General features: G+C 34.7%; 6 protein-coding genes and 1 long non-coding RNA gene across 9 annotated transcripts; 5 read left to right on the plus strand and 2 right to left on the minus strand.

Moving 5' to 3' along the window:
• The first annotated feature begins 7 nt into the window (after positions 1-7).
• LOC135795562 (uncharacterized) lies at positions 8-1,201 on the plus strand. Its single transcript, XM_065307277.1, has 5 exons — positions 8-236; positions 303-432; positions 520-663; positions 721-878; positions 940-1,201. Exons 1-5 carry the CDS (start codon positions 154-156, stop codon positions 1,007-1,009), a joined length of 585 nt encoding a protein of 194 aa, XP_065163349.1. The 5' UTR covers positions 8-153; the 3' UTR covers positions 1,010-1,201.
• An 11,993-nt stretch (positions 1,202-13,194) lies between these two features.
• LOC135796154 (uncharacterized) lies at positions 13,195-13,742 on the minus strand. Its single transcript, XR_010549252.1, has 3 exons — positions 13,710-13,742; positions 13,548-13,598; positions 13,195-13,269 (listed from the first exon to the last, which is right to left on the minus strand). It is a non-coding gene; the product is annotated as an uncharacterized lncRNA (long non-coding RNA).
• Positions 13,743-17,421: 3,679 nt separating this feature from the next.
• LOC135795900 (uncharacterized) lies at positions 17,422-18,753 on the plus strand. The gene is made up of 5 exons (XM_065307708.1): positions 17,422-17,750; positions 17,820-17,934; positions 18,003-18,140; positions 18,203-18,372; positions 18,434-18,753. Exons 1-5 carry the CDS (start codon positions 17,605-17,607, stop codon positions 18,618-18,620), a joined length of 756 nt encoding a protein of 251 aa, XP_065163780.1. The 5' UTR covers positions 17,422-17,604; the 3' UTR covers positions 18,621-18,753.
• Positions 18,754-19,246: 493 nt separating this feature from the next.
• On the plus strand, positions 19,247-20,533 carry LOC135795899 (uncharacterized). Its single transcript, XM_065307707.1, has 5 exons — positions 19,247-19,574; positions 19,652-19,766; positions 19,827-19,967; positions 20,040-20,209; positions 20,283-20,533. Exons 1-5 carry the CDS (start codon positions 19,441-19,443, stop codon positions 20,476-20,478), a joined length of 756 nt encoding a protein of 251 aa, XP_065163779.1. The 5' UTR covers positions 19,247-19,440; the 3' UTR covers positions 20,479-20,533.
• A 675-nt stretch (positions 20,534-21,208) lies between these two features.
• On the plus strand, positions 21,209-23,242 carry LOC135795898 (dynein regulatory complex protein 9-like). 2 transcript variants are annotated; one of them, XM_065307705.1, is made up of 6 exons: positions 21,209-21,324; positions 21,378-21,515; positions 21,576-21,730; positions 21,794-22,592; positions 22,648-22,974; positions 23,029-23,242. In XM_065307705.1, the coding sequence occupies exons 4-6, from the start codon at positions 22,173-22,175 to the stop codon at positions 23,224-23,226; spliced, it is 945 nt and encodes a 314-aa protein (XP_065163777.1). In that variant the 5' UTR covers positions 21,209-21,324; positions 21,378-21,515; positions 21,576-21,730; positions 21,794-22,172; the 3' UTR covers positions 23,227-23,242. The 2 variants fall into 2 exon arrangements, with proteins under 2 accessions (XP_065163777.1, XP_065163778.1); XM_065307706.1 differs by lacking the exons at positions 22,648-22,974; positions 23,029-23,242 and having other exon boundaries at positions 21,215-21,324; positions 21,794-22,026.
• A 32-nt stretch (positions 23,243-23,274) lies between these two features.
• On the minus strand, positions 23,275-26,424 carry Bcs1 (Bcs1 chaperone). Its single transcript, XM_065307700.1, has 5 exons — positions 26,005-26,424; positions 25,506-25,645; positions 24,087-24,299; positions 23,697-24,030; positions 23,275-23,634 (listed from the first exon to the last, which is right to left on the minus strand). Exons 1-5 carry the CDS (start codon positions 26,325-26,327, stop codon positions 23,373-23,375), a joined length of 1,272 nt encoding a protein of 423 aa, XP_065163772.1. The 5' UTR covers positions 26,328-26,424; the 3' UTR covers positions 23,275-23,372.
• LOC135795895 (uncharacterized) lies at positions 24,295-25,512 on the plus strand. 2 transcript variants are annotated; one of them, XR_010549177.1, is made up of 3 exons: positions 24,295-24,899; positions 24,952-25,188; positions 25,237-25,251. XR_010549177.1 is itself a non-coding variant. In XM_065307701.1 (3 exons), the coding sequence occupies exons 1-3, from the start codon at positions 24,347-24,349 to the stop codon at positions 25,495-25,497; spliced, it is 1,047 nt and encodes a 348-aa protein (XP_065163773.1). In that variant the 5' UTR covers positions 24,295-24,346; the 3' UTR covers positions 25,498-25,512. The 2 variants fall into 2 exon arrangements, 1 of the variants encoding a protein (XP_065163773.1); XM_065307701.1 differs by having other exon boundaries at positions 24,952-25,184; positions 25,237-25,512.
• Positions 26,425-26,516: the final 92 nt, after the last annotated feature.

Consider the following 26,516-nt stretch of genomic DNA (forward strand, 5'->3'; position numbering starts at 1 on the left):
GCACTTATGATGATTACACTTAGTCCTGATTTTCGATTCACTTGATTTCGTTTTTGGGAAATTCCATTCGGTAAATTATGAAGGTTTTTCTTTGTTTTGTCGCTGTGCTCGTGGTTGGTGCTTCGGCACTTCCACAATCTACTGTTGCTTCAGATGTGGACATGTCCAAAAATTGTAAGCGAAAATGTTTTGACGAAAGTTCAGCAATTTCAATATATTGCTAAGAATTTTGAGTCGTAAGTAATTTTATTCTATTTTTATTAACATTTATTAATGTTCATTTGTTTGTTTTGTGGATTTAGATGGTCTACTCGTAAGCAAATTGAGAACATCAACGATTTTGTTGATATGATCATTGCGGAGGTACGCAGCTTTTTGGTAAAATATGGTTTTGACCCAATGAACATTCCCGATATTGATGAAGAAATTGAGGTATTAATTTAATTTACTGATTTACTAATTTATTGATTTACTGAGTAAAATTTCTCTTTTTTTTTTACTTTAATAATAATTTTATAGATAACTGGAGTACCAATTCATTTGAAATTGAATGATGGAGTCATCTTTAATGCTTCTTCAATTTACCGTGATGGTGATATTAATCTGTACTATGAAAACCGCTTGCTGGTTGTTGAAGTGCCGATCTTTTTCAAAGTCTTCAAGGTAAAAGTAATACTTTACTTTGTTATATTGTGTATTATTGCTTTGTTTTTAATTTAGATGGACTATGAATACGATATTGCGGTGAGCTCGGACGGTTCCCTCTTGGAAGGTAAACTTAATGGTGAAGTTGTTCTCGTCGATGTGAATTTTGCGGTTCAGGTGGATTTCAAGGCACTACAAATCAGTCTTAAGTCTTATTCCATTTCTAACATTGGGTAAAACGTTTTTCTTTTTAAAATTTATGTTTATATTTCAAATTTTATATTGAAATTGCAGTGCAATCAACATCGACTTCTGGAAGGTAGCATGCTCAACTGGGTTCTGCAAGGAGTTACTGATTATGTGACCACTCAACTAAAGGACGAAGTTATTGCAGTGGTTGAGGCCGTTTGTTCTTTTACTATGACCAGCATTTTTGACATTATCAATAAGGTGTTGGAGGGATTAACGCCGTAAAAAACAATGCAAGAAGTTAAATTTCATCGAGTTTTGACATTTTTGTTTTCTTGGTAAAAAGAAATAAATTTAAATACACAAATATGTGTTCTGCTTAGTTCTGCGCCCGTCGTTGGATGAGTCGAACATGTTCCTTGTGGCGCCTATAGTTTCCTTTCTGCGTGTCCTTGATAGAAATACCGCGCTGCGGGTTGCGCGCGCAGTCTTATCGCATGTTGTCACATGCGTTGGCAGCTTGTTCGACTTACGAGATGTACGCGGTGCGCTCTGAGTACTCGTAGTTCTGTGCCGGTTGTTGGCTAAGTAGAATGCTTTGCATACGGCTTCTTGAATATATACTGAGTATATTCTTGAGTATGTATTTAGTGACGTGTTTGGTGCTTTATCAATGATCGAACATCATCGTCATCATGTCGTATTAAAGACTTAACAGTTTGTGATTTGTGTTTGTTATTTGATAGATTAAATTTGAAAGTCATGTGTCGTCTAGATTTGGCTTATTGTATTTTTGTGTAAGTTTGCTAGTTATTTAGACAGGGTGATGCATGCGCACTTTCGCATACGTGACTCACACGTACGCTGCTACTTAAGTGCGTGACCACTCACTGCCTCATAGACAATTTCGCACTGACACACATGCGCGCCACACTGTTTGAAACACTTTGTAAAGTGTTTTCAGATGGCGTAACGATGTAGGTTCACCTGGAAATATTCCAGCGAGAGGATTTTGTTTTGTTTCAACGGTGCGATAACGACGAGCGCACATTCCACACTTTCGACTTGTGTTATTCCTTGATGTAAATTCGGTAAATTGTGTTATATTTCCTAATCGCCGTGATACTAGTGTTATTAAACTTGTTTGTTATTTTATCAGCTATTTATCGCGTGTAATCTGCAATTGTACCGGTGCGTTTAATTCTATTCATGTACGTGAGTCCGTTGCCGCCGGGGCCACGGGCCGATGAAAATATCAACGCTGTAAACGCTAATAACAATTGACATGTGAAAAAACATATTTGTCATCAACAGAGGGAAAGGAATCAATGTGTGCTACCAGGTAAATATTATCATTCCTATGATTATTATGCGAATAACAAGAATTTTAATTCAAAGATTGGGTTCCGACGGAACGCAGATTCATTTAAACATAGCACGAAATGCTGTAGCTAATGTTTTGTTTCTCATTTATTTCAGCATTCGCCAACTTGCCGTCGATCTACATATCATCTTCCATAACCGGTAAGTAAAATAATTTCATTATTTATAGAAACTGTTTGTTGTAAAATTACATAAATCGAATTTTAATTTATCATTATTTTAATACTTAATTAAGCTAAGTACAAAGTTATGCAAACACTACCGTAATGCTATACCCTCGCCAATATCGCCAAAACGATATGCTTTTTTTATTTAAATTATTGCAAAGTTTACGGGAAGTATTTGCCGCTTTCCGATGTGGATAGCTATTTCGACCATTAGAGGTCTCATCAGCACACCTACTGGCTTGACAAATACTGCATTGACCTGCCATGGCTTATATACAACTGGCTTATAATATAGCGTACAGTAAGTGTTTACTTAACTTTACTTAGCTTATACTCACCCTCTCGTACTACCTACCATTGTATTTCAATACTTAATTAAAATGATGGGCCTAGTACGTGTATCAAGTATAGATGGCCTTAGCATGTACTAAAAACCATTAAAATAGACTTGTTTCGTTTATTTAGATATTTATCAGCAAACGTGAGCATTCGACACGACACAAGATTGCCGTGTGTTATCGTTGCCATCCTTTCACGCCTCGCTCTGCTTTTTTAGTTTAGTTTAGTTTAGTTCGCATGTATCTATTGCAATTTGTGCGCAAGGCTGCGGGCAGTCGTCACGGGCCATTCTTGTGCCGGCTTTGCGCGTTCGGACAACAGGTAGTCTTATCATGAACTGTCGCGAGCGTGTTTGCTTCGCTGAGGTATATCATGCACTATTTTAATACTTTGTCGTATAGAGAATTAATTTTCAGTAGATTAATTTGTTTCAATCTCGTTCCTTTCGCCGTTTTCAGATATTAAAATAAAAATGAAAATGTCTATTTTTAGCACTTTTAAACACGGTTTCGAACGTGGTAGGTGGATACAACTCAAATGTTTAGTTTTGTTCTTTGCAAAGAATTGCTGAGTACACCACAAAGTTCTGAGTGTCAATCTTTTATTTTTCAAAATTTTAAATATTTTAGGATAAAGGTGACAATAATTCCTAAGAATATTATATAAAATTAAATAATTATTTAATACTACAATCAAAAGTAACAAGTATTTATGTTTAATATTTCCCAAGTAAATCAAAATAAACATTTAATTTCATTTATTTGTCTGTTTTCAGGCGTTCATCATACTGATACTACCCAATCGTCTTATACGCACTTTCGGGCTGTAAGTGAGACGTCGGAAGTCGCGCGCAGAAAAAAATTACAACTCACACTATCTCTTAACATTCCAAGTGATCTTCGAATGCAATCATGTCATGCAATATGCGATCTTAAAGTAATATAGAATTCGTGCGTTGTTTGCATGTTTTGCTTCGGGTTTATCAACATCACCTCAACGCCGAACTTTTGTGCGCAAGTCCGGCGGTGAAGCAGCGCAGGGAAACAGTTAACGCGCAAATTCTAACGCTCAGCATCGCTTCACCAGTGCGCGACATTGTTCGCAGTTACACCTCCAAGCACAAAATTGTTGGCCAGTTTATTAAATCAGAAAAAGTGTTGTTACCAAGCGAAAAGCCATTCCAGGTACCACATGTACGTCTTCTTGCATTATTTCTCATTTGCGCCTTTTATTAAATCTGTAATTTGTAACATTTTAACGCGTTATTGTTTTATGCGGCGTTAGACGCGCTGCGGCTATGGCTGCGATTCAAAACGTCGCTTTGCCTGCGTCCACTCAAGTTGCGCTAATACATAAACCAAATCATGTACTTGCAACGCGTCTAATTGGAATATTCGGATGTAATTTTATTGTGCAATCGATATATGGTAAGGGTGATCGCAGTTTCACCTTCTCGAAGTGTACGCGGCGATGTTATCAGCCATTTGTTTGCTTTTCACTTGTTTTAAACGGTAACTTTGCGGTAGCAGAGTACAATTGTGCAGCACTGTTAACACAAAGAGACTTTCATGTTGTTGTTTTGAATTTTAACATTCCAAATATTCCAACACCATTCGGCACCGCTGATAACGCACTCTTATTTTTATTTTCTAAACGTTAAGCATATATCATTTACTTATTACTTACTTTAGTATTTACTATTATACTATACTCTTAGTATTTTGTTATATTTGAATTGTTTTATTTTCTGTTTATTATGTGCGACGTTGTTGTTGATGGTGCACATGATCGGCTAATCCACTTCTGAAAAACGCTCCTGTTTTCAATTGCAGACATGAATATTAAAAAATAATTGTACTTACTGGCGGCTTTTTGTACTTAAAATTTTCTGCTGTTTCTAGATGACCTTTCATGTCACCCACCTGACGTCCTTCCGATTAGTCTTTACTTTCCCAAGATTGGAAAAAGGTTTAAACATTACAAATCGCTGTAAGTTTACGTTTATCCAATGTCTCTACAATTTTTTAAATTTTCTTGTTTACTAATTGTTCTTCGCTTGTCTTTCAGGTACATATTCGATATATTAAGTATTTTGTAATTCGGGCGCGTTCGTTTTCTGTTTATGTACTTTTGTGTCTACTAATATTCCACACCTTCATGTTTTAAATAATACTACCTCAATATCATTATACTTTTATTGTTTTTCAATCCTTTTAATATTCATATTTTTCATAATTTAAAAAATCCTTTAAGCTAATTTTGATTAATTTATCATTTATTTGTTTTATTCTTTTAAAAATTTTTAGTTCCAATATCTACCAAATCATCCCTACCAAGTATTTTAATCTTGTTTCGATTCACAGGTATAAGTGATAAACGATATTCGCGAGAGAATCTGAGAGGTGTAACGAAATACTCATCGGAGTGCGGGTCGCGACGCGTTTTGATTTAAACCATTTTATTGCATCGTTATCGAAGGAGTGGTCGTGCCTTTGTTCCTCTCACCCGTTAGGGAAAGTACGGTGTTTACAAAAAATGTATCCGAATATTCGACAAATCGAGTGCGGGACGCGATTAAAAATCCGAAAGTTTCGCGTAATCCGTATTGCACCATTAAAGTGCGCGTTAAAAATAATTCCAATTCCATGAGGGTTTGGACGGGGCCTCAACGGTCTGCAAGCATCCTACCAAAGGGTTTAACCTTAAGATTGTATTATAATATCCACGCTATAAGTAGTGTGAGTACACCTGACTTGCCTGGTATTTTTATGCGCCAACATATGCACGTATAATCGTTTGTATAGCGTCGTATTCTACCCCATTAAATTGAATTATTTTAATCTTTTATAGAGAATAGTCCGTAGAATAGTTTCTGCTATTTTAAATTTATTTATCTCATTTAGTTTACGAGATATTCGCAATTGAATAATATGGGCAAAAATTGCAAAATGTCACTTTTAGCTCTTTAGTCGCATTTTTCGACCTTTCACTGCAGGAAATATAATTATTTTATTTTTATCTGATAGAGAATTTTCCAATCTTTCATAATCAACAAATGTTATAGCTATTCCTTTTAGTTTAAGAGATATGAATTTTTGAAAATCATCGAAATAAAGTATCAAGCACCCCTTGGCAATTTTTTCTTAAGACTTAAAATTTCACATCTCTCAGATTTCCGTTTTAATCCATCCTATCTGATAGAGATTGGTCCGTAGATTAAGACGCTGCGATCAGATCTTTATTTATCTCTTTAGCCATATATTCGCGATTGAATAAAAATAGGCAAAAAATTGCAAAATGTCACTTTTTAGCACTTTTAGTCGCGTTTTTCGACCTTTTACTGTAGGAAATATAATTATTCATATTTTTATCCGATAGAGAATTTTCCAATCTTTCATAATCAAATACCTCGTTGGCAGCTACCCTTTTAGCTTAAGAGATATGAATTTTTGAACACGAAAAAGTATCAAGCACCCCTTGGCAATTTTTTTCTAAGACTTAAAATTTCATCTCTCAGATTTCCTTTAACTATCCTATCTGATAGAGATTGTCCGTAGATTAAGACGCTGCGATCAGATCTTATTTATCTCTTTTGAAGTTTACGAGATATTCGCGATTGAATAAAATAGGCAAAAATTGCAAATGTCACTTTTTAGCACTTTTTTATGCGTTTTTCGACCTTACTGTAGGAAGCTACAAATATTTTATATTTTACTGATAGAGAATTTTCCAATCTTTCTGGCACCAACAATTCGTTGGTAGCTATCTCTTTTAGTTTAAGAGATATTAATTTTTGAAAATCGTCGAAAACAAGTATCAAGTATCCCCCCCTTGACAATTTTTTCTTAAGAATTAAAATTTCATCTTTCATATAAACTTATACGAAGACAATTAGCACACATGAATTTACTTATTTGTATTAGGAAATTACACTCTCCTGCTTTTCCTCATCCTTATTTCATCCTAATACCAATATAATCTTTTCTTATGTCGAGAAATTTTGATATTGTGAATTTTTACTTTCGTCTTCTCAAGTACGTGTTTACCACTACGTTTGTTTATAAACAACTTTTTTGTTCGACTGCGTGTATTATCGCGACGTACCCGTCTTGTACCTGGCAACGCGCAGCGCACACGGCAGTCGTTTCACCGCGTGGTCCGCGGTCGCGTCTCCTAGTAGTGAGTTTTCAGACTTCAATTATTCAATTATTAATCGTCGTGTATTCTTTTCGTCATCAGTAAAATATTCTTAACGAGCATGTGTGGCTGTTTTATTTGATGTGTTGTGGCGGTTAGAGTGTTCTTAAGTAATAAATAAGTATCTGTTACTTTCTGCACGAGTTTTCAGTTGATAAGATTTATTCCTGGATCTAAAATCTCTTCGTCATTACACTGGTAGGTGTGTAATTATTTTTTCGCAGAAAGTTAAGACGGTTTAACTTAAATTGATTATTCCATTTGAGGGATATTAATTATGCAAATTACGCACACCTGGTAGCATTTTTTTTATCAGAATTCATAGTGCTGTTTCCGGAAATAACATGCATGATTTAATTATTATAAGCATTCCGCCGGCACCCATGGTCCGAAATTGTGTAACTAATGTTTTGTTTCTTCTTTATTTCAGTATCTACTCACGTTTGATTTGCGGTGTTCGATACACTGGTAAGTAAAATTTTTATCATTCATAGTATGTGTTTTCCTGATTTCTTGCAATTAGAAAATTGATATCTTTTGCGGAATTCTTTCTTCAATAAATGCTTCAATAAAACTCAAATCATAAATCAAAATTTCCTAATTTAAATTAGAATTGTATTCGTTTTGAATCATATCAGCGTTTGTGTATAAACCACTTTCTTATCGCATTCGCCGTGCGAGATGCTACGCGTAAGATTCTCGTCGCGCTGTGCATGCAGCACATTTTAGTTTAGTTCTTATCACAGGTACCGTCTCTATTGCAATTCGTGCACATGGTCGCGTGCTATCGACGCGCTGGCTTTGCGCATCTATTGCTTTTACCTGCCGGGTATATGCAGCAGGCACATAGTCTTATTGTGAACTGTCGCATCTTTGCGCGTGCAGTTTCGGCATGCTTTATTGATGCTAGTTTCGTGCCGGTCTCTGGCGTATCCAGGCGTATATCGCACAACGCGTTTCGTTTTTTCAGACTTCTATTTTCAAAGTTTACATTATATTCGGTTATCCATCGACTTAGTCGTAATATGCATCTGCAGTGTTTTCTTAATAAATAATTGCACGTTTAATGGGCATAAATGTTTTTTTTGCTTGCTTTTGATGTTTATAATTAAAATTACACGGCTGCGGTTTTATTGTCGGTTATTATGGGACGTGGTCGATCGCTAGATCAATCTGAAATCTATTCATGCTTGGGTAGGTTACTTTTATCTGACCATTGAAAGTTTGTTTTCTCCCATTTCACACAATATTTTCATATTGTATGAAATGTTTTTGTTTTATTTATGTCTGCGATCTTGTTTTATAAGTTTATAATTCAATTCATTCATTGGGACAACATTCCGTAACGCGAGTTATATTGAAAGTTGTGTGTATGCGTGTAGTACTCGTTGCGCTAGGAATTGTACTTTCTTAATATAACACGCGAACGCGGTGTCATAATAAGTTCAGACAAATTTCTCCAGATGCGCAATTTAATTCTGTATCACCCTGTGTTTGAATTTATTGCGAGAAAATTCCGTAACGCGAGTTATATTGAAAGTTGTGTGTATGCGCCGTAGTACTCGTTGCGCTAGGAATTGTAGTTTTTTTAATATAGCATGCGAACGCGGTGTCATAATAAGTTCAGACAAATTTCTCCAGATGCGCAATTTAATTCTGTATCACCCTGTGTTTGAATTTATTGCGAGAAAATTCCGTAACGCGAGTTATATTGAAAGTTGTGTGTATGCGCCGTAGTACTCGTTGCGCTAGGAATTGTAGTTTTTTTAATATAGCATGCGAACGCGGTGTCATAATAAGTTTAGACAAATGTCTCCAGATGCGCAATTTAATTCTGTATCACCCTGTGTTTGAATTTATTGCCAGAAAATTCCCTAACGCGAGTTATATTGAAAGTTGTGTGTATGCGCAGTAGTACTCGTTGCGCTAGGAATTGTAGTTTTTTTAATATAGCATGCGAACGCGGTCATAATAAGTCATAATAAGTTTGATCAGAATAATTTTTGAAAGTTGTGTGTATGCCCCGATGCGCAATTTAGTTTTTTATTCTGTCATCACCCTGTGTTTGAATTTATTGCGAGAAAATTCCTAACGCGAGTTATATTGAAAGTTGTGTGTATGCGCCGTAGTACTCGTTGCGCTAGGAATTGTAGTTTTTTTTTAATATAGCATGCGAACGCGGTGTCATAATAAGTTCAGACAAATTTCTCCAGATGCGCAATTTAATTCTGTATCACCCTGTGTTTGAATTTATTGCGAGAAAATTCCGTAACGCGAGTTATATTGAAAGTTGTGTGTATACCCACTAGTACTCGTTGCGCTAGGAATTGTAGTTTTTAATATAGCATGCGAACGCGGCGTCATAATAAGGCCAAATAATTTCTACTGTGATGCGCAATTTCGGATTCTGTCTCAACTTCTGTGTTTGAATTTATTGCGAGAAAAATTCTCAACGCGAGTTATATTGAAGCCAGTGTATGCGCCGGTACTTGCTGTTAGGAATTGTAGTTTTTAATATAGCATGCGAACAAGTGGTGTCATCATAGGTTCAGACAAATTTCCAGATGCGTTAAATTTAATTCTGTATCACCCTGTGTTCGGAATTTATTGCGGCAAAATTCTGTAACGCGAAAGCTATATTGAAAGTTGTGTATGCGCCGTAGTACCTGTTGCGCTAGGGAATTGTAGTTTTTCATTATAGCATGGGAACGCGTCATAATAAGTTCAGACAAATTTCTCCAGATGCGCAATTTATTTCTGAATCAATTCTGTGTTTGAATTTATTGCGAGAAAATTCCGTGACGTGCGAGTTATATTGAAAGTTGTGTGTGTATGCGCCGTAGTAATTCCGTTGCGCTAGGAATTGTAGTTTTTTTTTTAATATAGCATGCGAACGCGGCGTCATAATAAGTACAGAATAATTTTCCCGATGCGCAATTTGATTCTGTCTCACCCTGCGTTTCAAATCTTATTGCGAGAAATTCCCCTAACGCGAGTTATATTGAAAGTTGCGGTGTATGCTGTAGTACTCTGCTGTGCCAGAATTGTAGTTTTTTAATATAGCATGCGAACGCGGTGTCATAATAGTTCAGACAAATTTTCTCCAGATGCGTTAAATCTAATTTGTATCAAATTCTTGTGTTTGAATTTATTATGAGAAATTCCAAATGAGTTATATTGAAAGTTGTGTATGCGCCGTAGTACCTGCTGTAACTAGGAATTGTAGTCTTTTTAATATAGCATGTGAACGCGGTGTCATAATAAGTTCAGATAAATTTTCCAGATGCAATTTAATTCTGTATCACCCTGTGTTTGAATTCTATCATGAGAAAAATTACCTAACGCGAGTTATATTGAAAGTTGTGTGTATGCGCTGTAGTACTCGTTGCGCTAGGGAATGCTTTTAATATAGCATGCGGACGTTATGTCATAATATGTACAGAATAATTTTTCCGATGCGCAATTTAATTCTGTATCACCCTTGTGTTTGAATTTATTGCGAGAAAAATTCCCCTAACGCGAGTTATATTGAAAGTTGTGTGTATGCGCTGCAGTACCTGCTTGCGCTAGGAATTGTAGTTTTTTTAATATAGCATGCGAACGCGGCGTCATAATATACAGAAATACCTTTCCCAGATGCGCAATTGATTCTTGGTCTCACCCTGTGTTTGAATTTATTGGTGGGAAAATTCCCTAACGCGAGTTGGAAAGTTGTGTGTCTCCTCCACCCCTTTGCCCATTTTTTCTTTATGTATACCAAAATTTTATCTCTTAAATTTTCTCAATAATAAAAATAAGATTTTAGAAAATTTCTCCTAATTTAAGAATTTTAATCTGTTTTTTTTCTATCGCGTTTAATTTTTGAACAAATTGAGAAAAAATTAAAGATTTTCCTTGTTGCTGTTATTATTTACTATTGCCGCGTTTAATGTAATGTTATTGATCAAAAGTGGTGATACTTTTCGTGTTTTGTAAGGAATACTTATGCAAAGTTGTTTTAACTTCTATGTTTTTTATAAGACGCCTTACCATGGAGTCTGATGAGTTTTTCATTAACGTAAACGTTAACGCTAAATTCCTCTCTACGGTGCCCTAAATGGTGTGTAACTTCCACCGCTACCTTCGTACGGGTGCCTTGAATGGGAGTCACTCTATCGCTATCTTCGTACGTTGCCTTAAATGGGGAGTCTTATGGATCCCAAGAATAATTAATTTAATTTATGTATATGTATATTTCATTTACATAAACATTTTCCTAGCTGTTGAATGAAGCATTAGTTATCCTGAGATGGACAACTTTTAATAATAAAGACCAACTGGAGAGGTTCCGTATGCAATGTGTCAACTGGACTAAAATACCCAGAATATATGTTATATTTTGCAATTTATAATATTTTATATTTTACTATTCTGTTATTCATTCTGATTTATAGTGTCCAAGAAATTGAAGATTGATTGCTGGTGTTGATGATGATTCCGGGCCACGATTGAATGAATTTACTACGTTTGGGAAGCTGATATCAGCTTGATATCTTTTATGTATTTTGTTAAAAGATATAAAAGAGTACTATATAATTGTATATTATTATTCTGTTTCTCATGCATGTTTTGTTAAAATGGTGTATATATTGAGAAATTGAGTTTGTGATTCTACATGTCCTTCAATAAAATTGTTGTTTTATATTTTTAACTATAAATTTTATTGTTTTATTTGTGCAGAGTTCCAAAACGGTGAACATAGCTCACAACATCGTTACCTCTTTAATTAAATGAAACCATGAAACCCTCTTTAAACTTTTTAAATGGAAATGCCACTGCTAGATATGAAATAGTTCAAAATCAATTTTATATTGTATCAATATTAATTTACAAACGGTATCACTAGTGTCATCTATCCCATGAGTAACTAAACAACGCCGCTATTCAAGATTGCTGGAGATTCAGCCTCCTGCAATTTCTGCGATCCTAATATTCAAAAAGATTTTTGTTACCATTTTCAATGGATTTCAACAAAATTTGTCGAAATTTACTGAAATGTTGCTGCTCATCAGTCTGTAGTATTAGAACGCAGAAAAGTGGACATAGACAGTTCTGCCAAATTAATATATATATTAAAAAATATTTCAGTTTGTGTCGGTACATATCTAATTTTTTCTATAAACTTGCAAATAGGGTCTAAGCAGTTAATGCTAGAAAAAAAATACTAAAATATCTCTACATCAATATTAAATTGTCTATCAGAATTCGAAAACAGAATTCAAAAATTCCAACTTTTAATTTTCATCATAAAAAGAGAAATCTTTTGTCTTTTATAACAAAATCTTTTCTTTAAAAATTTTTATGCCATTTTGATGATTTTTCAATAATGATGCCACCTTGTAGAGAATTTTCGAGGATCAATATTATGCAGTTCTTAATTTTCTAGCCCTCTTAGTTGTCGAGATCCTTCAGAATTTGAAAACAGAATTTTGTTGAATAAAAATTTTTTAAACATTCATTTTATTTCCGCCATTACTAGTTACCGCCTCTTTTATACATATCTCTCCTCAAATTTTCTGCGGATCCGAATACCATATCCTGAGTTTCTGAGTCCAATTTCTGTGTCATTTCCTTGCCTCTCAGAGTCGACAAAAATAAAAGATTGAATATTAGACTGCAGAAAGTTGAGGAGGCTGATAAAGTTTTGCAGTAAATCTAGTAAATGTGTCAGCTCTATATGACGTACTGAAGCTCAAACTTTCGGTTGTTGTAGTTTCTAATTGATAGATGGCATAAAGGCATGCACTTTCAAAAATAAATAGTTTGAGGGATCGTTAAATGTGAATATGTGATCAGGTAGAAATAACAGAAAATAATTCTAATTAGAAAAACTTTTAAAATATTCTTTATTAAAAAAAACACACAGGCATACATTTTGGGGAGTCAATTTGTAATAATCACAAACATTTATTTAAGATAATGAAATTATTACTAACAATCTGATGCAAAATGGTCCTTCTAAGTGATGTCAGACCTAGGTAAACTCCCTAAACAAGCAAAAATTAGTCCTCTGAACATAAAATGCAATTTTGGGGATCAATTTGTAATGATAATCATAAAAGTTATTTAGGAAAATGATAAAGGAATTAATTACTTCTACAATCTGATACCAGAATGGTCCTCTACGATGTCAGACTCATGCAAAATCCCTAAACTATAAAAATTAGTCCTTCGAACATATAAATGCAATTTGGGGGTCAATTTATGAGATAATCACAAAAGTTATTAATGAAAAATGATAAAGAAATTTAATACTTACAATCTGATGCAAAATGGTCCTTCTACGATATCAGACTCAGGTGCAAAATCCCTAAAACAAGCAAAAATTAGTCCTTCAAACATAAAAATGCAATTTTGGGGATCAATTTGTACGATAATCATAAAAGTTATTTAGGAAAATGATAAAGGAACTAATTACTCTACAATCTGATACCAGAATGGTCCTTCTTACGTTGTCAGACTCAGGTGCAAAAATCCCTAAACCATCAAAAAAATTAGTCCTGAACATAAAAAATTCAATTTTAGGAATCAATTTGTACGATAACGCAAAAGATATTTAGGAAAAATGATAAAGGAATTAATTACTACAATCTGATACCATAATGGTCCTTCTACGATGTCAGACTCAGGTGCAAAATCCTTAAAACAAGCAAAATTAGTCCTACGAACATAAAAAGCAATTTTGGGGATCAATTTGTACGATAATCATAAAAGATATTTAGGAAAATGATAAAGGAATTAATTACTTACAATCTGATACCAGAATGGTCCCTCTACGATGTCGTGACCTCAAGTACAAAATCCCTCTAAACAACAAAAATTAGTCCTTCGAACATAAAAAAAGCAATTTTGGGGATCAATTGTACGATAATCATAAAAGATATTTAGGAAAAAAATGATAAAGAATTAATTACTTACAATCTGATACCAGAATGGTCCCTCTAATGATGTCAGACTCAAGTACAAAAATCCCTAAAACAAACAAAAATTAGTCCTTCGGAACATAAAAAAGCAATTTTGGGGATCAATTTGTACGATAATCATAAAAGATATTTAGGAAAAATGATAAAGGAATTAATTACTTACAATCTGATACCATAATTGCCCTTCTACGATGTCATCAGACTCCAGGTGCAAAATCCCTAAACAAGCAAAAATTAGTCCCTTCGAACATAAATATACACAATTTTGGGATCAATTTGTACGATAATCATAGAAGATATTTAGGGAAAATGATAAAGGAATTAATTACTTACAATCTGAAACCAGAATGTTCCTTCTACGTTGTCAGACCTCGGGAACACAATCCCAAAACAAGCAAGCAAAAATGAGGCCTTCAAACTGCGGGAGAATTTACCTGCATTCTAGACGCCGCGCTGACGATAGTGAGCCGTCTAGATCGCGCGCAAACACGAAAAATACAAACATTTCACGAGAAAAGGTGACCAAAATCACCCTTTTATGCATTATTGCAGGTCGAATTCTGCAACAAACAAATACAAGCTGAGCAAGAATTTAATTCCGTCTTGACGCCGCGCCGACGTTAGTGAGCCGCCCAGATTGCGCGCGAACACGAAAAAATACAAACATTTCACGAGAAAGGTGACCAAAATCACCCTTTATGCAAGCCTTTTCGTGGGTTGCAGGTCGAATTCCCGCAAACAAACAAACAAGCTGACAACGAATTTAATTCCGCATTTCTATACGCCGCGCTGACGTCAGTGCGTGAGCCGTCTAGATCGCGCGCAAACACGAAAAATACAACATTTCACGAGAAAGGATGACAAAATCACCCTTTTATGCAGTAATTTTGTGGGCTGTGCGGCCGAAATTCCGCAACAAACAAATACGTTGACAAAGAATTTAATTCCGCATTTCTAGACGCTGCGCTGACGATAGTGTGAACCGCCCAGATCGCGCGCAAACCCGAAGAAATACAAACATTTCACAAGAAAGGGTGACAAAAATCACACTTTATGCAAATTTCGCAGGTTGCAGGTCGAATTCTGCAACAAGCAAATACCACCTGACGGAGAATTTAATCTGCATCCTAGACGCCACGCTGAATATATTGAGTCAGTTAAGGCTCTGCAAACACGAAAAATACAAAAATTTCAATGAGAAAAGGGTGAAGAAATCGCGTTTATATGCAAATTTTCATATTGCAGGCCTGAAATTTTGCAACAAAAATACTACCTGACGGAGAATTTAATTCCGCATCCTAGACGCCACGCTGAATTCTATTTAGTCGCTAAGGTCGTGCAATCACGAAAAATACAAACATTCCACGAGAAAAGGGTGAAGAAATCGCGCTTTATAAGCACTCTTTCGCGGGTTGCAGTTCGAATTTTTGCAACAAAAAATACCACCCGACGGAGAGAATTTAATTTCGCATCTCTAAACGCCACGTAGAAATTATTGAGTCGCTTAGGTCGCGCGCAAACACGAAAAATACAAACATTTCACGAAAAAAAGGGTGATTTTTTTCATGCAAATTATCGCCGGGTTCATACGGTGCCCTGAACACGAGCTCACTTTACTGCTGGCCCCGTAAGGTACCCTTGAATCGAGTCACTTCTACCGCTAACAAATACAACCCGACGGAGAATTTATTTACAACTTCTTGACACCCTGCTCGAGTTTGTGTGACGCCCAGCCTGCGTTCAATGATTAAAAAGCCGTTCATATACTCGTATTACCAGCACGGGGATAAGTACAAACAAACACTTAGTTACACATACTACATACCAGTATTTTACCTTCGATGCCACTCAGGACTATTCTTGAAGATGATAAAATCTGTGAAATAAATTACTGTTAAGGGGAAATGCGGGAAGGGGTGTCAATATTTATTTTATTTTAAATCGAGTCGACTGACGAAGGAATCAAATTCGCATTCCTAATTTAGCTCGTGATTCGGGCATCGAAACTCGAAGGTACTTATAAAACAGAGAAGAGAACGATAGTTAGAATACTGCGTGCAAGTAAAAGAAAAACTTCTCGGCGAAGTGTAAAATAAGGATATAAATGCGACTCGAAAACTTGTTTATACACAAACAAGTACTGATAAGCGATAGTAGAATTCCGCCTAGGAATCGCATTAAAAAGTCTCAAAACAATCGGCGAAAATATGTACTGTCACATAGCATATCACATAGCTATTAAAACTATATCGCCGCTTGCGACGGTCCTTAATAGATCGCTGGATCATGGCCAAGAATAGGGAGCAGAATTCACCACAAACTAAAGTTAAATCACATTTAAATACAGTAATACTAGACACGGTTAGATAAACATGTTCACAACAATAATAAGCTATCGTTCCAACCCGGCCTAAGCAAAAACGTAACTCCACTCGTATGAATAAAACTTGTAGAACAATGCAAACACGAATGGGTGAATTAAAATTTAAAAATGATTGCACTGTACCGTTCTTTCTCGGCTTTCACGAAGAAGATTGTCAAGGTGTCAGATTGTCGAGGTGATTGAAATACAACACTCGGGAGTCTCATGCGTTGCATTCCACCCGGCGGAAGCGATAAGAAAGTAAATTATGTTCAAAACAAACACAATTCTCGTGCCGAATGCCCACACGCTTATCGATAAATATAGAAATAAACAATTCAATTCTATATTGTGATTTTTATTAGTTCATGCTAGTGAACTAAAATTTCAGTCATGAAATTATGTTTTATGATTTGAGTATTATTGAAAAATTTATTGAAGCAATGATTTCCGCAAAAGATATCAATTTTCTAATTGCAAGAAATCAGGAAAACAGATAGTATGAATGATAAAAATTTTACTTACCAGTGTACCGAACACCGCCATTGAGCCAACGAGTTGTGCACAAGTCCAAAATCTTATTTATAATCACACGTAAATAGATGAAATTGATGAAGCACTAAACACGTCAGATACAAGTAAATGCAGTCGATAGACGATCGATATTATCAGCGATTTGCTGAATTTACAAACTACACAAGAAAACAACACGAGCCGCATGCAAAGTCTTCGACTCAGCCAACGACAGGCACAGAACTACGCAGAGCGCACCGCGTTCACCCCGTAAGCCGAACAGGCTGCGAGCGCATGCGACAACATGCGATAAGACTGCGCGCGCAACCTGCAGCGCAATGTTTCGCGCAAGGACACACAAAAAGAAACCTGTAGTTTCCGCAAGGAATATGTTCGCGTCAACCAACGAACTGCGCAAAACTAAGCAGAGCGCATTGCGCACCGCGTAAGCCGGGCATCGGCGTGCATGCAATTTCCTTACAAACCGTTAGAGCTAAAAATTGTTTTCAGATTTATACACAACATAAATTTTACATTATACAGTTCTTTAAATTTTTTTCAATTTTCTGCAATTATTTCAGTTAATGGATTCCTTGTTACATTGTGAAAGTATTTAAAACATCTACAATCTGATTACGCTTTAAAGTGACGCAAGGCGCATTTGTTTCAATTCACATAAATCATTTGCTTCGCTGCCAAAGGTAGCATGTTGTAAGAAGCATTGACAAATTCTTTAAATATAAGTACAATATAAAAACATATTAACCAGTAGTTCCGCTAATATTTATTTTAGTTTGAATTAGCTTCAAAAACATGACATCCCGGAATTAACTTTAAATTCGCAAAAATGAAAGCAGTTATTTTCATCGTTGTTATTAGTGCAAGCTATAATCTTTTAGTCCAAACTGATAACAATCAAGATGCTAAAACTAAACACAATTCTTATCAAATAAAAGAAAATGCTGAAACTAAACTAAGGCTACCAGAACCCAAGTAAGTCACGATAATTAATAAATTGAATAAATTAATAAAAAAATTATAAAAATATTTCATGTTTTGTAGTTTAATCGAAACAGTCAATCAATTAGCAGCTAGCATTATAGATAAACTGCCGGTGCTAATGCAAAACAAGAATTTAAATCCATTTTTCGCCCCAAACATCAGCCAATACATAATGGTAAGAAAATATTTAATACAGCAATAGGTAAATATCTGAGATATAATATTAATAAATCTTAATTTTAGCCTGTTAATTTAAAATTGACACACATAAAAGTATACAACCTAACAAGCATAAGAATGGCAAGTAATTTGGAAATGTTGGATGATCAAACCAACCGAAAACTGATAGCTTCATTAAAATTGACATTCGACGATATTGTTGTAAGTATTGTATTTAAATCCGCATTTAATCATCACTAAACTACGTTTTTAAACGTTTTTAGTTAATTTCTAACTACAGAGCGTACATAAAATTACCCGTCCTGCCTGCTGTGGGATCTAAAGGCATATTAAGAGCTACTGTTCCCGGTGTTACCGTTGATGTAAAAGCTACTATTGATTTCAAGAATGTAAATGTGGAACTAAACACGTTAAAATTAACATCTGATAGAAGGTATTTTTGATAATAATTGATACAACATTCAAAACTATAAATGCATGATAAATTGTTTTAGTTTGATGAAAGTCCGATTATCTGGAAATTTGGAAAGTTACGTGATCAATGCGGCAATGCCTGCGATTTTGATGATCCTTCAACGTGTAATTCTGCAAATTATTGAAGCTCCTCTTCGTAAAGAAATCAATAAGATTCTAGCTGAGATTACAGGCATGGTGAAACTGTTTTTTGGAAATGTTGACTAATTTTGAAATAAAGACAGTGTAATATCTATAAATGCATTACAAAAATTATAAATTGTTAGCAATTGGAAATTGTTGTGATTAGGTAATTAACAATGTAATGCACAAATAGAATATTATGCCTTATCGATGATAATTGCCTTAAACTTATTGAATTTACGTCACCTAATCACATATTTACCCAGAATTCTTGTAATTCTACGCATAACTCGTTTATTCGTCACATAATCCTACCAAAGCATAAATATTATTGTTTTTCTAGAAGTAACAAGGTTAAAATGCAATAATTTGTAGTTCAATATCAAGTTCATAGTTTAATTCGCAATTATTTGATTATTTCTATTTATTAATATTTATATCCGTTTAAAATATTTCACTCTCACTTTCCCTGTTTCCCTGATAATTTCTTTATCTATACCAATTCAAAATAAAACATTTTCATACGTATCGATTAATGTTTTTCAAGTTTAAACTAGGAATTCCAAAAATTCTACGTCGTACTTTACAGACGTTGACATTCCCAAACCCAACTGACGTAATCCATACTTGAAACAAATGCAAGTATGTACAACAAATAAATAATTATTTATTTGTTCGCTTCCAACCCAATGCATTAATATTATTCGCGCAAAGAACGTTGTTCAATCAGTATAATAAACGCCAACATGTCACATGCATTTCAATTAGCAATTTAAACGTTTTACCCAGCAAATAATTAATCATTGAAACTATTTCAAATGTCATAAATCTCACAGTAAACAAAAACCATATAAAAGCTGAACTGTTTACCATTACGTCCTCACTTCATTTTTTTTTCGCAAATATGCACGCCATATTTGTATGCGTGGTGGCTTGTTTGGTGTTTTGCCAAGTTGGTTTAAATGCCAGCAAGCACCATGTGAAATCGAAACAAAAACATCACGCAATTACAAAGGCAAAGCCGGTGGCTAACATATCGTAAGTATAAGTGCATGAAATATCACCAAAGTAAGTGTGTAATAATGTTAAAAATTTTAAAAAATTAAAAATTGCAGTCGCGTGGTGAAAATCAATGAAATGGCGGATGTTCTCATCAGAGAAGCCCCAATGCTCATGGACAAGTTACACTTGGATCCTTTTGAAGCCCCAGATCAGAAACAATTCATATTCGTAATTAAAAATACTTAAATTTAATTTAAACTAATTAATTAATGCATGTTTATGTTACAGCCGGTGAATCTAGATTTGACTGATATAAAAATTTATAACCTAACCTCAATTCAACGCACTTCCGATGATGTCGTCATTTTGGATAATCAAGACCTGGGGCAAATGTCAATCAGTTTGCATTTAATTTTCACGAAAGTAGAAGTGAGTTATAATATATTACAAAATGAATTATAACAAACTAGTTATAACAAATTAAATCTGGTCTTATTTTAGCTGCATTCTGGATATAAAGCATCCATAAAACCGTTACTTTTGCCCGCAGTTAGTACGAAAGGCTCTTTGGTAGCTAAAGTGCCTGAAATTAATGTTGACATAGACGTTATCGTTGATTTTGAAAATATTAATGTCACTTTAAAAACATTGCGCTTGACAATGAAGAAAAGGTAAAAACCAAACTTCAGTGCATATTTCTTGTGTTTTTAATTAAATTTAATTGTTTCTTTTGTTATATAATAGATTGGATGTCAAATTATCTGACAGCTTGGAAGGACAACTCGCTAATCTTGCATTGCCCACCATCACGACAATTCTGCAAGGCGTCATCCTGCAAGTTATCCAAAATCCACTTAAAAGTGAAATCAATTCTATCTTACACTCAATCACAGGTATGCTACACAAATACCTGGATGGAATGAATGAGAAAGAATCTTAAAATGTACCGGAAACTATTTCAATAAACGCCCAAAAGTATTCGTACGCAAAATAAATATTTTCTTTTTAACTTTTTTTAATTTAAATATTTCGTCTAGTTTCCACATGAATGGTGACATTTTTCAAAGTTAACTGCTACATTATCTAATTTAGTGATGCAAAATGCATAATTCAATAGATTACGTACCTGAAAACGTCACGAAATTAAAATATCGAATATTTTTCGAAACCGCAACAAAACAATAATTCAATTCATATAAGTATAATTACTTAGGCAAATTAATAATGCTTATTTGAGGGTTGCAAAACAACTAATCATTTGATTGTATTGCTTTCGATTTGTACGAATAGTCGTTCATAAATATTAATGCACTGATAAGTTTGCGCCAAAAACAGTTTTTAATTTAAGTGCTTTGCTTTATATATAGAGTTGGTACTTGACTCATAACTCATCAATCCTAGTGTGACAACAAAGCAGTCGTCACCTAGTTTTTGCCAAAATCATTTATTCATTAACCTTCACTTAGCACCGCTGAAACTTAACGACGAACGCACAAATGAAATCATTTTACACATCGTGCGTGCTCGCGGTCGCGTCGTTCGTTTTACTGTGTCAAGCACATTCGATTAATACTGGTCAAGATGCAAGATCAGCCAGGACACGCAGAGAAATGTAAATATTAGTTTATTAATAAACGCTCACAAATTAAATTTTTTTAAATGATTTTAGTAAAAAATTGAAACAATCAACGAAATGGTGGACCTTGCAACGAGGGAAATTCGTCCTTTAATGACGAAATACAAGATGGATCCTTTCCTTGCACCGAATCAATCGCAATCGCTTTATGTAAATGTTTAAAGTTTGAGTCTATGATAAATTATGAATTAATATTATTTTAGTTGGTGTCTTTGTCAATGACCAATGTGACTGTATGCAATATGTCGACCATCAAACGTGCAGGAGACATTATTGTTTTAGATGATGAGCCTGGCAGAAAATTAACGATTCAAGTGAAGCTTACATTTGATGATCTTCAGGTAATCATGTATTAAAAAGCAATTGAAATAATTTTAAACTTAAAATTTGCCTATTTTTAGTTAATTTCGAATTACAAATCTTCTGCATTTTTGATCGCGTCCATTGGTAAAGTGGTAGCCAAAATCCCAGGCCTTCTCGTAGACTTTATCATTGAAATAAACTTCCAGACAGTGGAGGTTCAAATGACTTCCTTCAAGCTAATCAACAGCAATTCGTAAGAAAACATAAAATGCTGTTTTTAGTTTTTTACAACTAACTAATGTAATTTATTCCACAGAGCAATGCAAGTGTATTTATCCGGAAATCTCGAATCATATGTCATAAATTTAGTCTCTGGGATAGTGGTACGTATTGTGGATGATATCATGTTGATGATTGTGCAAGGCCCACTGAAGAATCAAATAAACAAAGTGCTGGACATCGTCAACGATATGCTGCAGACAACGCTAACTTCCGTTGGATAAAACTGTACTTTCTTGAATACCAATAAATCGTAATTTTGCATATCAATGAAGTTGATTTGCAATTTAAATACATGATATATACCATTACTTAAAGTAATGAGGTGTGTTTTACATAGAAGTTTCAGGAAATATTGATCAAACAAGTTGATAATTCGACGCCCTCAAAGCATATTAAGTAGACTATATCGCAAAATGTCCGACGAAGAATCACTTGAAGTAAATATTACTTCAAATGAAACAAAACAATTAGAATCTCTATTGGAACAAACTTTAAATCAACTGTACATCGCCCGACAAGTTGCAATACAAGAAACAAGCCATTTGGATAACACAGACCGGGAAATTATCCAAAACGATTACAAAACAGCAATCACAATATTTGAGGAGCTCAAAAATGAAATTTCACAACATTCTACCTTCAATTCATTAGTAAATTTTGTTGAACAGAAAGAAGAAGGCACGCATGAATTGAACAGAGCAAAATTAAAGGCAAAACAAACACAACACACCTTAAAAGTGTTAAAGAATGAAATTGCCGTTGAGAAAAACAAGATTAATGAAGAAACACAAGCTCTCAATGTCCAACTGGGAATGTTAAAAGATCAATATCAGGTAAATTAATTAATATCGACTGATTAACAACAATTCATTGTTGATTTGTTGATAGGATGAATTGTGGGAACAAGGCGTAAAGTTGAGATATTCCACGGATTGGTTACAAGCGCAAAGCAAGCAGCATGAAATTCAACTGGAGAAAAACGCACATGATTTAAAAAATCAAGTGGATCAACTAGAGAAAACGCTTGAACAAGAGCATCGTGTTCATGATGAACTCGAAGACTTTTATTCGATGAAGTTAGGTGAATATATTCAACAACTTGTCTATTGGGTGGATAAATATGAACACGACAAGAATGATTATGACCAGAGGATTGCAACAATCAAAAGTGAACATGCTAATTTGCTTGAAAGAATGACAGCAGCCAAAGAACTCGTAAGCACGTTTTTATATCTTAAGTTAATGTTAGAAACAATTTGGTTGTTGTAGTATGCTTCACGACAGGCGGAAATAACCGCATATGAAGAAATAAAAGAAAAACGTCGCTTGGAAGAGATACACTTGGCACATTTGAATGCAAACGCCACAAAAATACAAGCGTGGTGGAGGGGAATGATGGTCCGATGTAAACTAGGCCCATACAAAGTCAAAAAATCAAAGGGTAAAGGAAAAAACAAAAACAAATAGACAAAAACGCCCATAAATACAAAAATATACCAATAATACCTAACCCCATTAAACATAACCAATTTTATTCTCAACATAACCATGTTTTAGTATTATAACTTATTAACTCAACAATCTATCACTATTAACATTCACTTATGTACACCTTACAACTTTCCGATCATATCCGTGTTTGCCAGCACCTCTTTACTCGAACACATTTTGTGAAACATAAAGTACCCCTGAATTTGTGCCGGACTTACATTTTTCCCGCCTGCGAAGACTTTTTCGGCGAATTCCTGTGCCTTTTCGCGTGATTCTTCGTCTTTGTAGAAGCGCAAAAACATGCGCTCGATCTGTGTTTGTGAACAATACCCTATATGTTCTTTTACGTCCACTCGGCCGGGTCGTATCAAAGCTGGATCTAATCTGTATTAAAACATGAAATAAATAAACAATAAAATTTATTATATTGAACAGAAAATCTTTACCTATCGAGGTAGTTAGTTGTCATAAATACTATCCGTGCTTCTGTACTCGCCACACCATCCAAACAATTCAACAAACCGCTGAATGTAACCCGATTGAGACCTTCATACGCCGACTTTTGTTGTGCGGTGTCTTCTCGTGATAAGAACGCCGCATCGATATCTTCCAATAATATGATTGTTTGTTGTGGCGCAACGCTTAATAAATGATTCAACCGATCATCGGTTAATCCGCGTTCGGAAAGATTCAGAACACAAATGCCGAATTCTAAATCTCCAGCAAGGGCAGTGATGAATGATGATTTTCCACAGCCTGGTGGTCCATGTAGTAAATAACCTGTTAAAATATAACAAATGTTTAGTACAAATAAAGATTATTGATGTTCCACGTACCTCTTCTGTAAGGTATACCACGATCAGTATACCACGTTGGGTTTGCAATGAATTCTTTGCAGTCTTGCACGATTCTCTCACTGATGGTATCATCTAGAACAACTGAGTCTATAGGCCGTCGTTTCCTTGGATGTCCCAATGGCCGCCATTCGCTGCCCATCGCTGTGTACATCACCGTTTTGCCTTCGTGTGCTTTTAACGCCATTTGACGCGCTGAGAATCAATTCAAAAGTCACATTTTATAAAAACATGTCGCAAACATGTCAAGTATAATATTTTCTATTTTTATTTTTATTATATTCATTAGTCTTGTGCATAATTTAAATATGACTTTAACAATGTTAAAGAATGATCAAATGCACTGGAATGACATTGTGCAGAGTGAAGATTTCATTATCAAAGCATTGGAAAAGTTGCAAAGCGATTTACACATAACCACAACCGAAAGCGGGCGCAGGAATTTAAAAGATAATTTAACAACTAAAACACCAACAACCCTACAAACACCTTTGAAGAAAATTAAAGTTAAAACAAAAAAAGCAAGAAAAGTGTTGGAAATATTATTAAATGGTACAACGGATGAATTGCAGACTGTTTTGCGAAGAAACGTTTTAAAAACTTTACCCAAACTGAATAATATCAAAGTATCACTTGACAAAGAACTGATTTTATGGGAGATTTTTAAGAATAAAATGGCGCCTGTAGAACTGCAAGCGATAGATCTACAAACAGCCGAAACTTTGTTCAATATCATACCAGAAAATGATTTATATCATTTAAATTTAACTGATGATGACATTTTATACTATCTAGGTATTTATGTTATAAATTTAACACAATATCTATTGTTTAATTGTGTTTTAAGGTACTTTTCATGGAATGTCAAGACGTAAAGCCGCCATTTTGGCCTACGCATTAAAAAATAACCTCGCAATGACTTCCAGAGAAATTTTGCAAAGTAATACAATAAACTCAATGCGTGGACTGATATGTGGTTTTCCATCTTACGACTTATCAAAAATAAACTCCTCAGTGATATGGACTTTAAACGATGATGTTTTAAATAATTTATGGGCATGTAACAAGGACCAATTGAATGTAGGTATGTAATTTGAATTGATTTCTAAAAGTTATTATCATTTTCTTGTAGGTGTTGTTTGAAGTTGTTGTAGAAAACTTTCAAATTTCACATGTGGAATTATGGAATGAGAAAATCGTTAAAAAGCTGGGATTCCTGCTGCTTATTGTTAAACCATCTGATATGAAACTGATTGATAAAAATTTGTTCCAATTTATACACGAAAATATTTTTGATTTGTTCAGTAGAGAACAGTTGAATGCATTAACGTCTGAACAGAAGAAACATTTAAACGAAGCACAAGTGATTATTTACAACTCAAAAATTAGATAATATATTACCTTCTTCTAAAATATTAAAATAAATATTCCGGTCCTTGCCAAACGCTGTTAATTGAACAGTTTCCCAAGGAATGCCCATGTGTAAATCTAGTGTGTGTTGTTCCCGTGTTCGCTCAACGCGAATCCAAGTAGTCTTGTATCTAAAACAAAATGAATTCATATCATAACTATAGAAACCAATAATTAAACACAATTGAAATAAGATTATCTAGTCAAAATCAGCAAACTCTCCTCTATACATAAATTTAATAACTAGACAAGAAAGATGGCTACCCATTTTGAGAGACCACTGAACATGAAGGGCATGTGCATGGCTCAAACTAAAAGAAATCTAATCATTGCTGTAACACTGGCTGGAGCAGCAGCCATGTTTCAAAAATGGAGAGGATGGAACCACAAGGCGAAAAGCAAGGAGTTCTATGAGAATTATGATATTTATTGTGATTTCCATGAGATGGCTGAGAAGGGATTGTTCCAGTCCTGTTTATAAGACACTCACCTAAAGAAATGTGTACCAATGCTTGGAATAAAATCGTATTTTGTCTTTACATGTCCTGTGTCCTTTTGTTCGAAGCTTGTCTCGACGCTCAAATGCTGCGTGCTGCGAGCGCCTTTTTGTGTCATCCAGTGCAGCAGCCATTGGTAGGATTTGTCCCGGCAGGGTACTTCTAATGTGATCATGTAATGCCGTCTGAAGAGGATGAGGCCGCCTTGGAGGCTTTTACGAAGGATTGCAGCGCCGGCGCCGAGGCCAAACAGGCCGAAACCTGCGCCGAAGTAGGGATTATCACTGAGTGCTGACACATAATCGGTAAATGTCATTTTATTTAAGAATTAATCAAAGTTTTAAGTTGCACAAGACACTGCAAGAAACCGCAATCATGACTGAATTATTGTAAGGTTATGTTAAATATAATCGCCGCAAGAAGATTTCAAATTTAGGGAGAAATATTATTTTACTATGTTTTAAATGAAACAATAAGCAAATTAAAATTATGAATTAAATACAAA

The sequence above is a fragment of the Atheta coriaria genome, unplaced genomic scaffold (genome assembly GCF_025399875.1).
Source record: "Atheta coriaria isolate IRGN ID8LTWV9N9 unplaced genomic scaffold, Caltech_Dcor_3.1 hic_scaffold_7_pilon, whole genome shotgun sequence".
Taxonomy (NCBI): domain Eukaryota; kingdom Metazoa; phylum Arthropoda; class Insecta; order Coleoptera; family Staphylinidae; genus Dalotia; species Dalotia coriaria.

What these genes read in the sequence shown, in the direction of transcription:
- LOC135795562 (XM_065307277.1), top strand. Translation starts at nt 154, where the DNA reads ATGTGGACATGTCCAAAAATTGTAAGCGAAAATGTTTTGACGAAAGTT. An exon ending in ATTGCTAAGAATTTTGAGTC is followed by an intron (nt 237 to 302) that starts GTAAGTAATTTT and finishes TTGTGGATTTAG; the next exon opens with ATGGTCTACTCGTAAGCAAA. An exon ending in TATTCCATTTCTAACATTGG is followed by an intron (nt 879 to 939) that starts GTAAAACGTTTT and finishes TTGAAATTGCAG; the next exon opens with TGCAATCAACATCGACTTCT.
- LOC135795900 (XM_065307708.1), top strand. Translation starts at nt 17,605, where the DNA reads ATGAAAGCAGTTATTTTCATCGTTGTTATTAGTGCAAGCTATAATCTT. An exon ending in CTAAGGCTACCAGAACCCAA is followed by an intron (nt 17,751 to 17,819) that starts GTAAGTCACGAT and finishes CATGTTTTGTAG; the next exon opens with TTTAATCGAAACAGTCAATC. An exon ending in ACATCAGCCAATACATAATG is followed by an intron (nt 17,935 to 18,002) that starts GTAAGAAAATAT and finishes TCTTAATTTTAG; the next exon opens with CCTGTTAATTTAAAATTGAC.
- LOC135795899 (XM_065307707.1), top strand. Translation starts at nt 19,441, where the DNA reads ATGCACGCCATATTTGTATGCGTGGTGGCTTGTTTGGTGTTTTGCCAA. An exon ending in ATCAGAAACAATTCATATTC is followed by an intron (nt 19,767 to 19,826) that starts GTAATTAAAAAT and finishes TTTATGTTACAG; the next exon opens with CCGGTGAATCTAGATTTGAC. An exon ending in TAATTTTCACGAAAGTAGAA is followed by an intron (nt 19,968 to 20,039) that starts GTGAGTTATAAT and finishes GTCTTATTTTAG; the next exon opens with CTGCATTCTGGATATAAAGC.
- LOC135795898 (XM_065307705.1), top strand. Translation starts at nt 22,173, where the DNA reads ATGTCCGACGAAGAATCACTTGAAGTAAATATTACTTCAAATGAAACA. An exon ending in TGTTAAAAGATCAATATCAG is followed by an intron (nt 22,593 to 22,647) that starts GTAAATTAATTA and finishes ATTTGTTGATAG; the next exon opens with GATGAATTGTGGGAACAAGG. An exon ending in TGACAGCAGCCAAAGAACTC is followed by an intron (nt 22,975 to 23,028) that starts GTAAGCACGTTT and finishes TGGTTGTTGTAG; the next exon opens with TATGCTTCACGACAGGCGGA.
- LOC135795895 (XM_065307701.1), top strand. Translation starts at nt 24,347, where the DNA reads ATGTCAAGTATAATATTTTCTATTTTTATTTTTATTATATTCATTAGT. An exon ending in TGACATTTTATACTATCTAG is followed by an intron (nt 24,900 to 24,951) that starts GTATTTATGTTA and finishes TTGTGTTTTAAG; the next exon opens with GTACTTTTCATGGAATGTCA. An exon ending in GTAACAAGGACCAATTGAAT is followed by an intron (nt 25,185 to 25,236) that starts GTAGGTATGTAA and finishes ATTTTCTTGTAG; the next exon opens with GTGTTGTTTGAAGTTGTTGT.
- Bcs1 (XM_065307700.1), bottom strand. Translation starts at nt 26,327, where the DNA reads ATGACATTTACCGATTATGTGTCAGCACTCAGTGATAATCCCTACTTC. An exon ending in TGGTATACCTTACAGAAGAG is followed by an intron (nt 24,031 to 24,086) that starts GTACGTGGAACA and finishes ATATTTTAACAG; the next exon opens with GTTATTTACTACATGGACCA. An exon ending in ACAACTAACTACCTCGATAG is followed by an intron (nt 23,635 to 23,696) that starts GTAAAGATTTTC and finishes GTTTTAATACAG; the next exon opens with ATTAGATCCAGCTTTGATAC.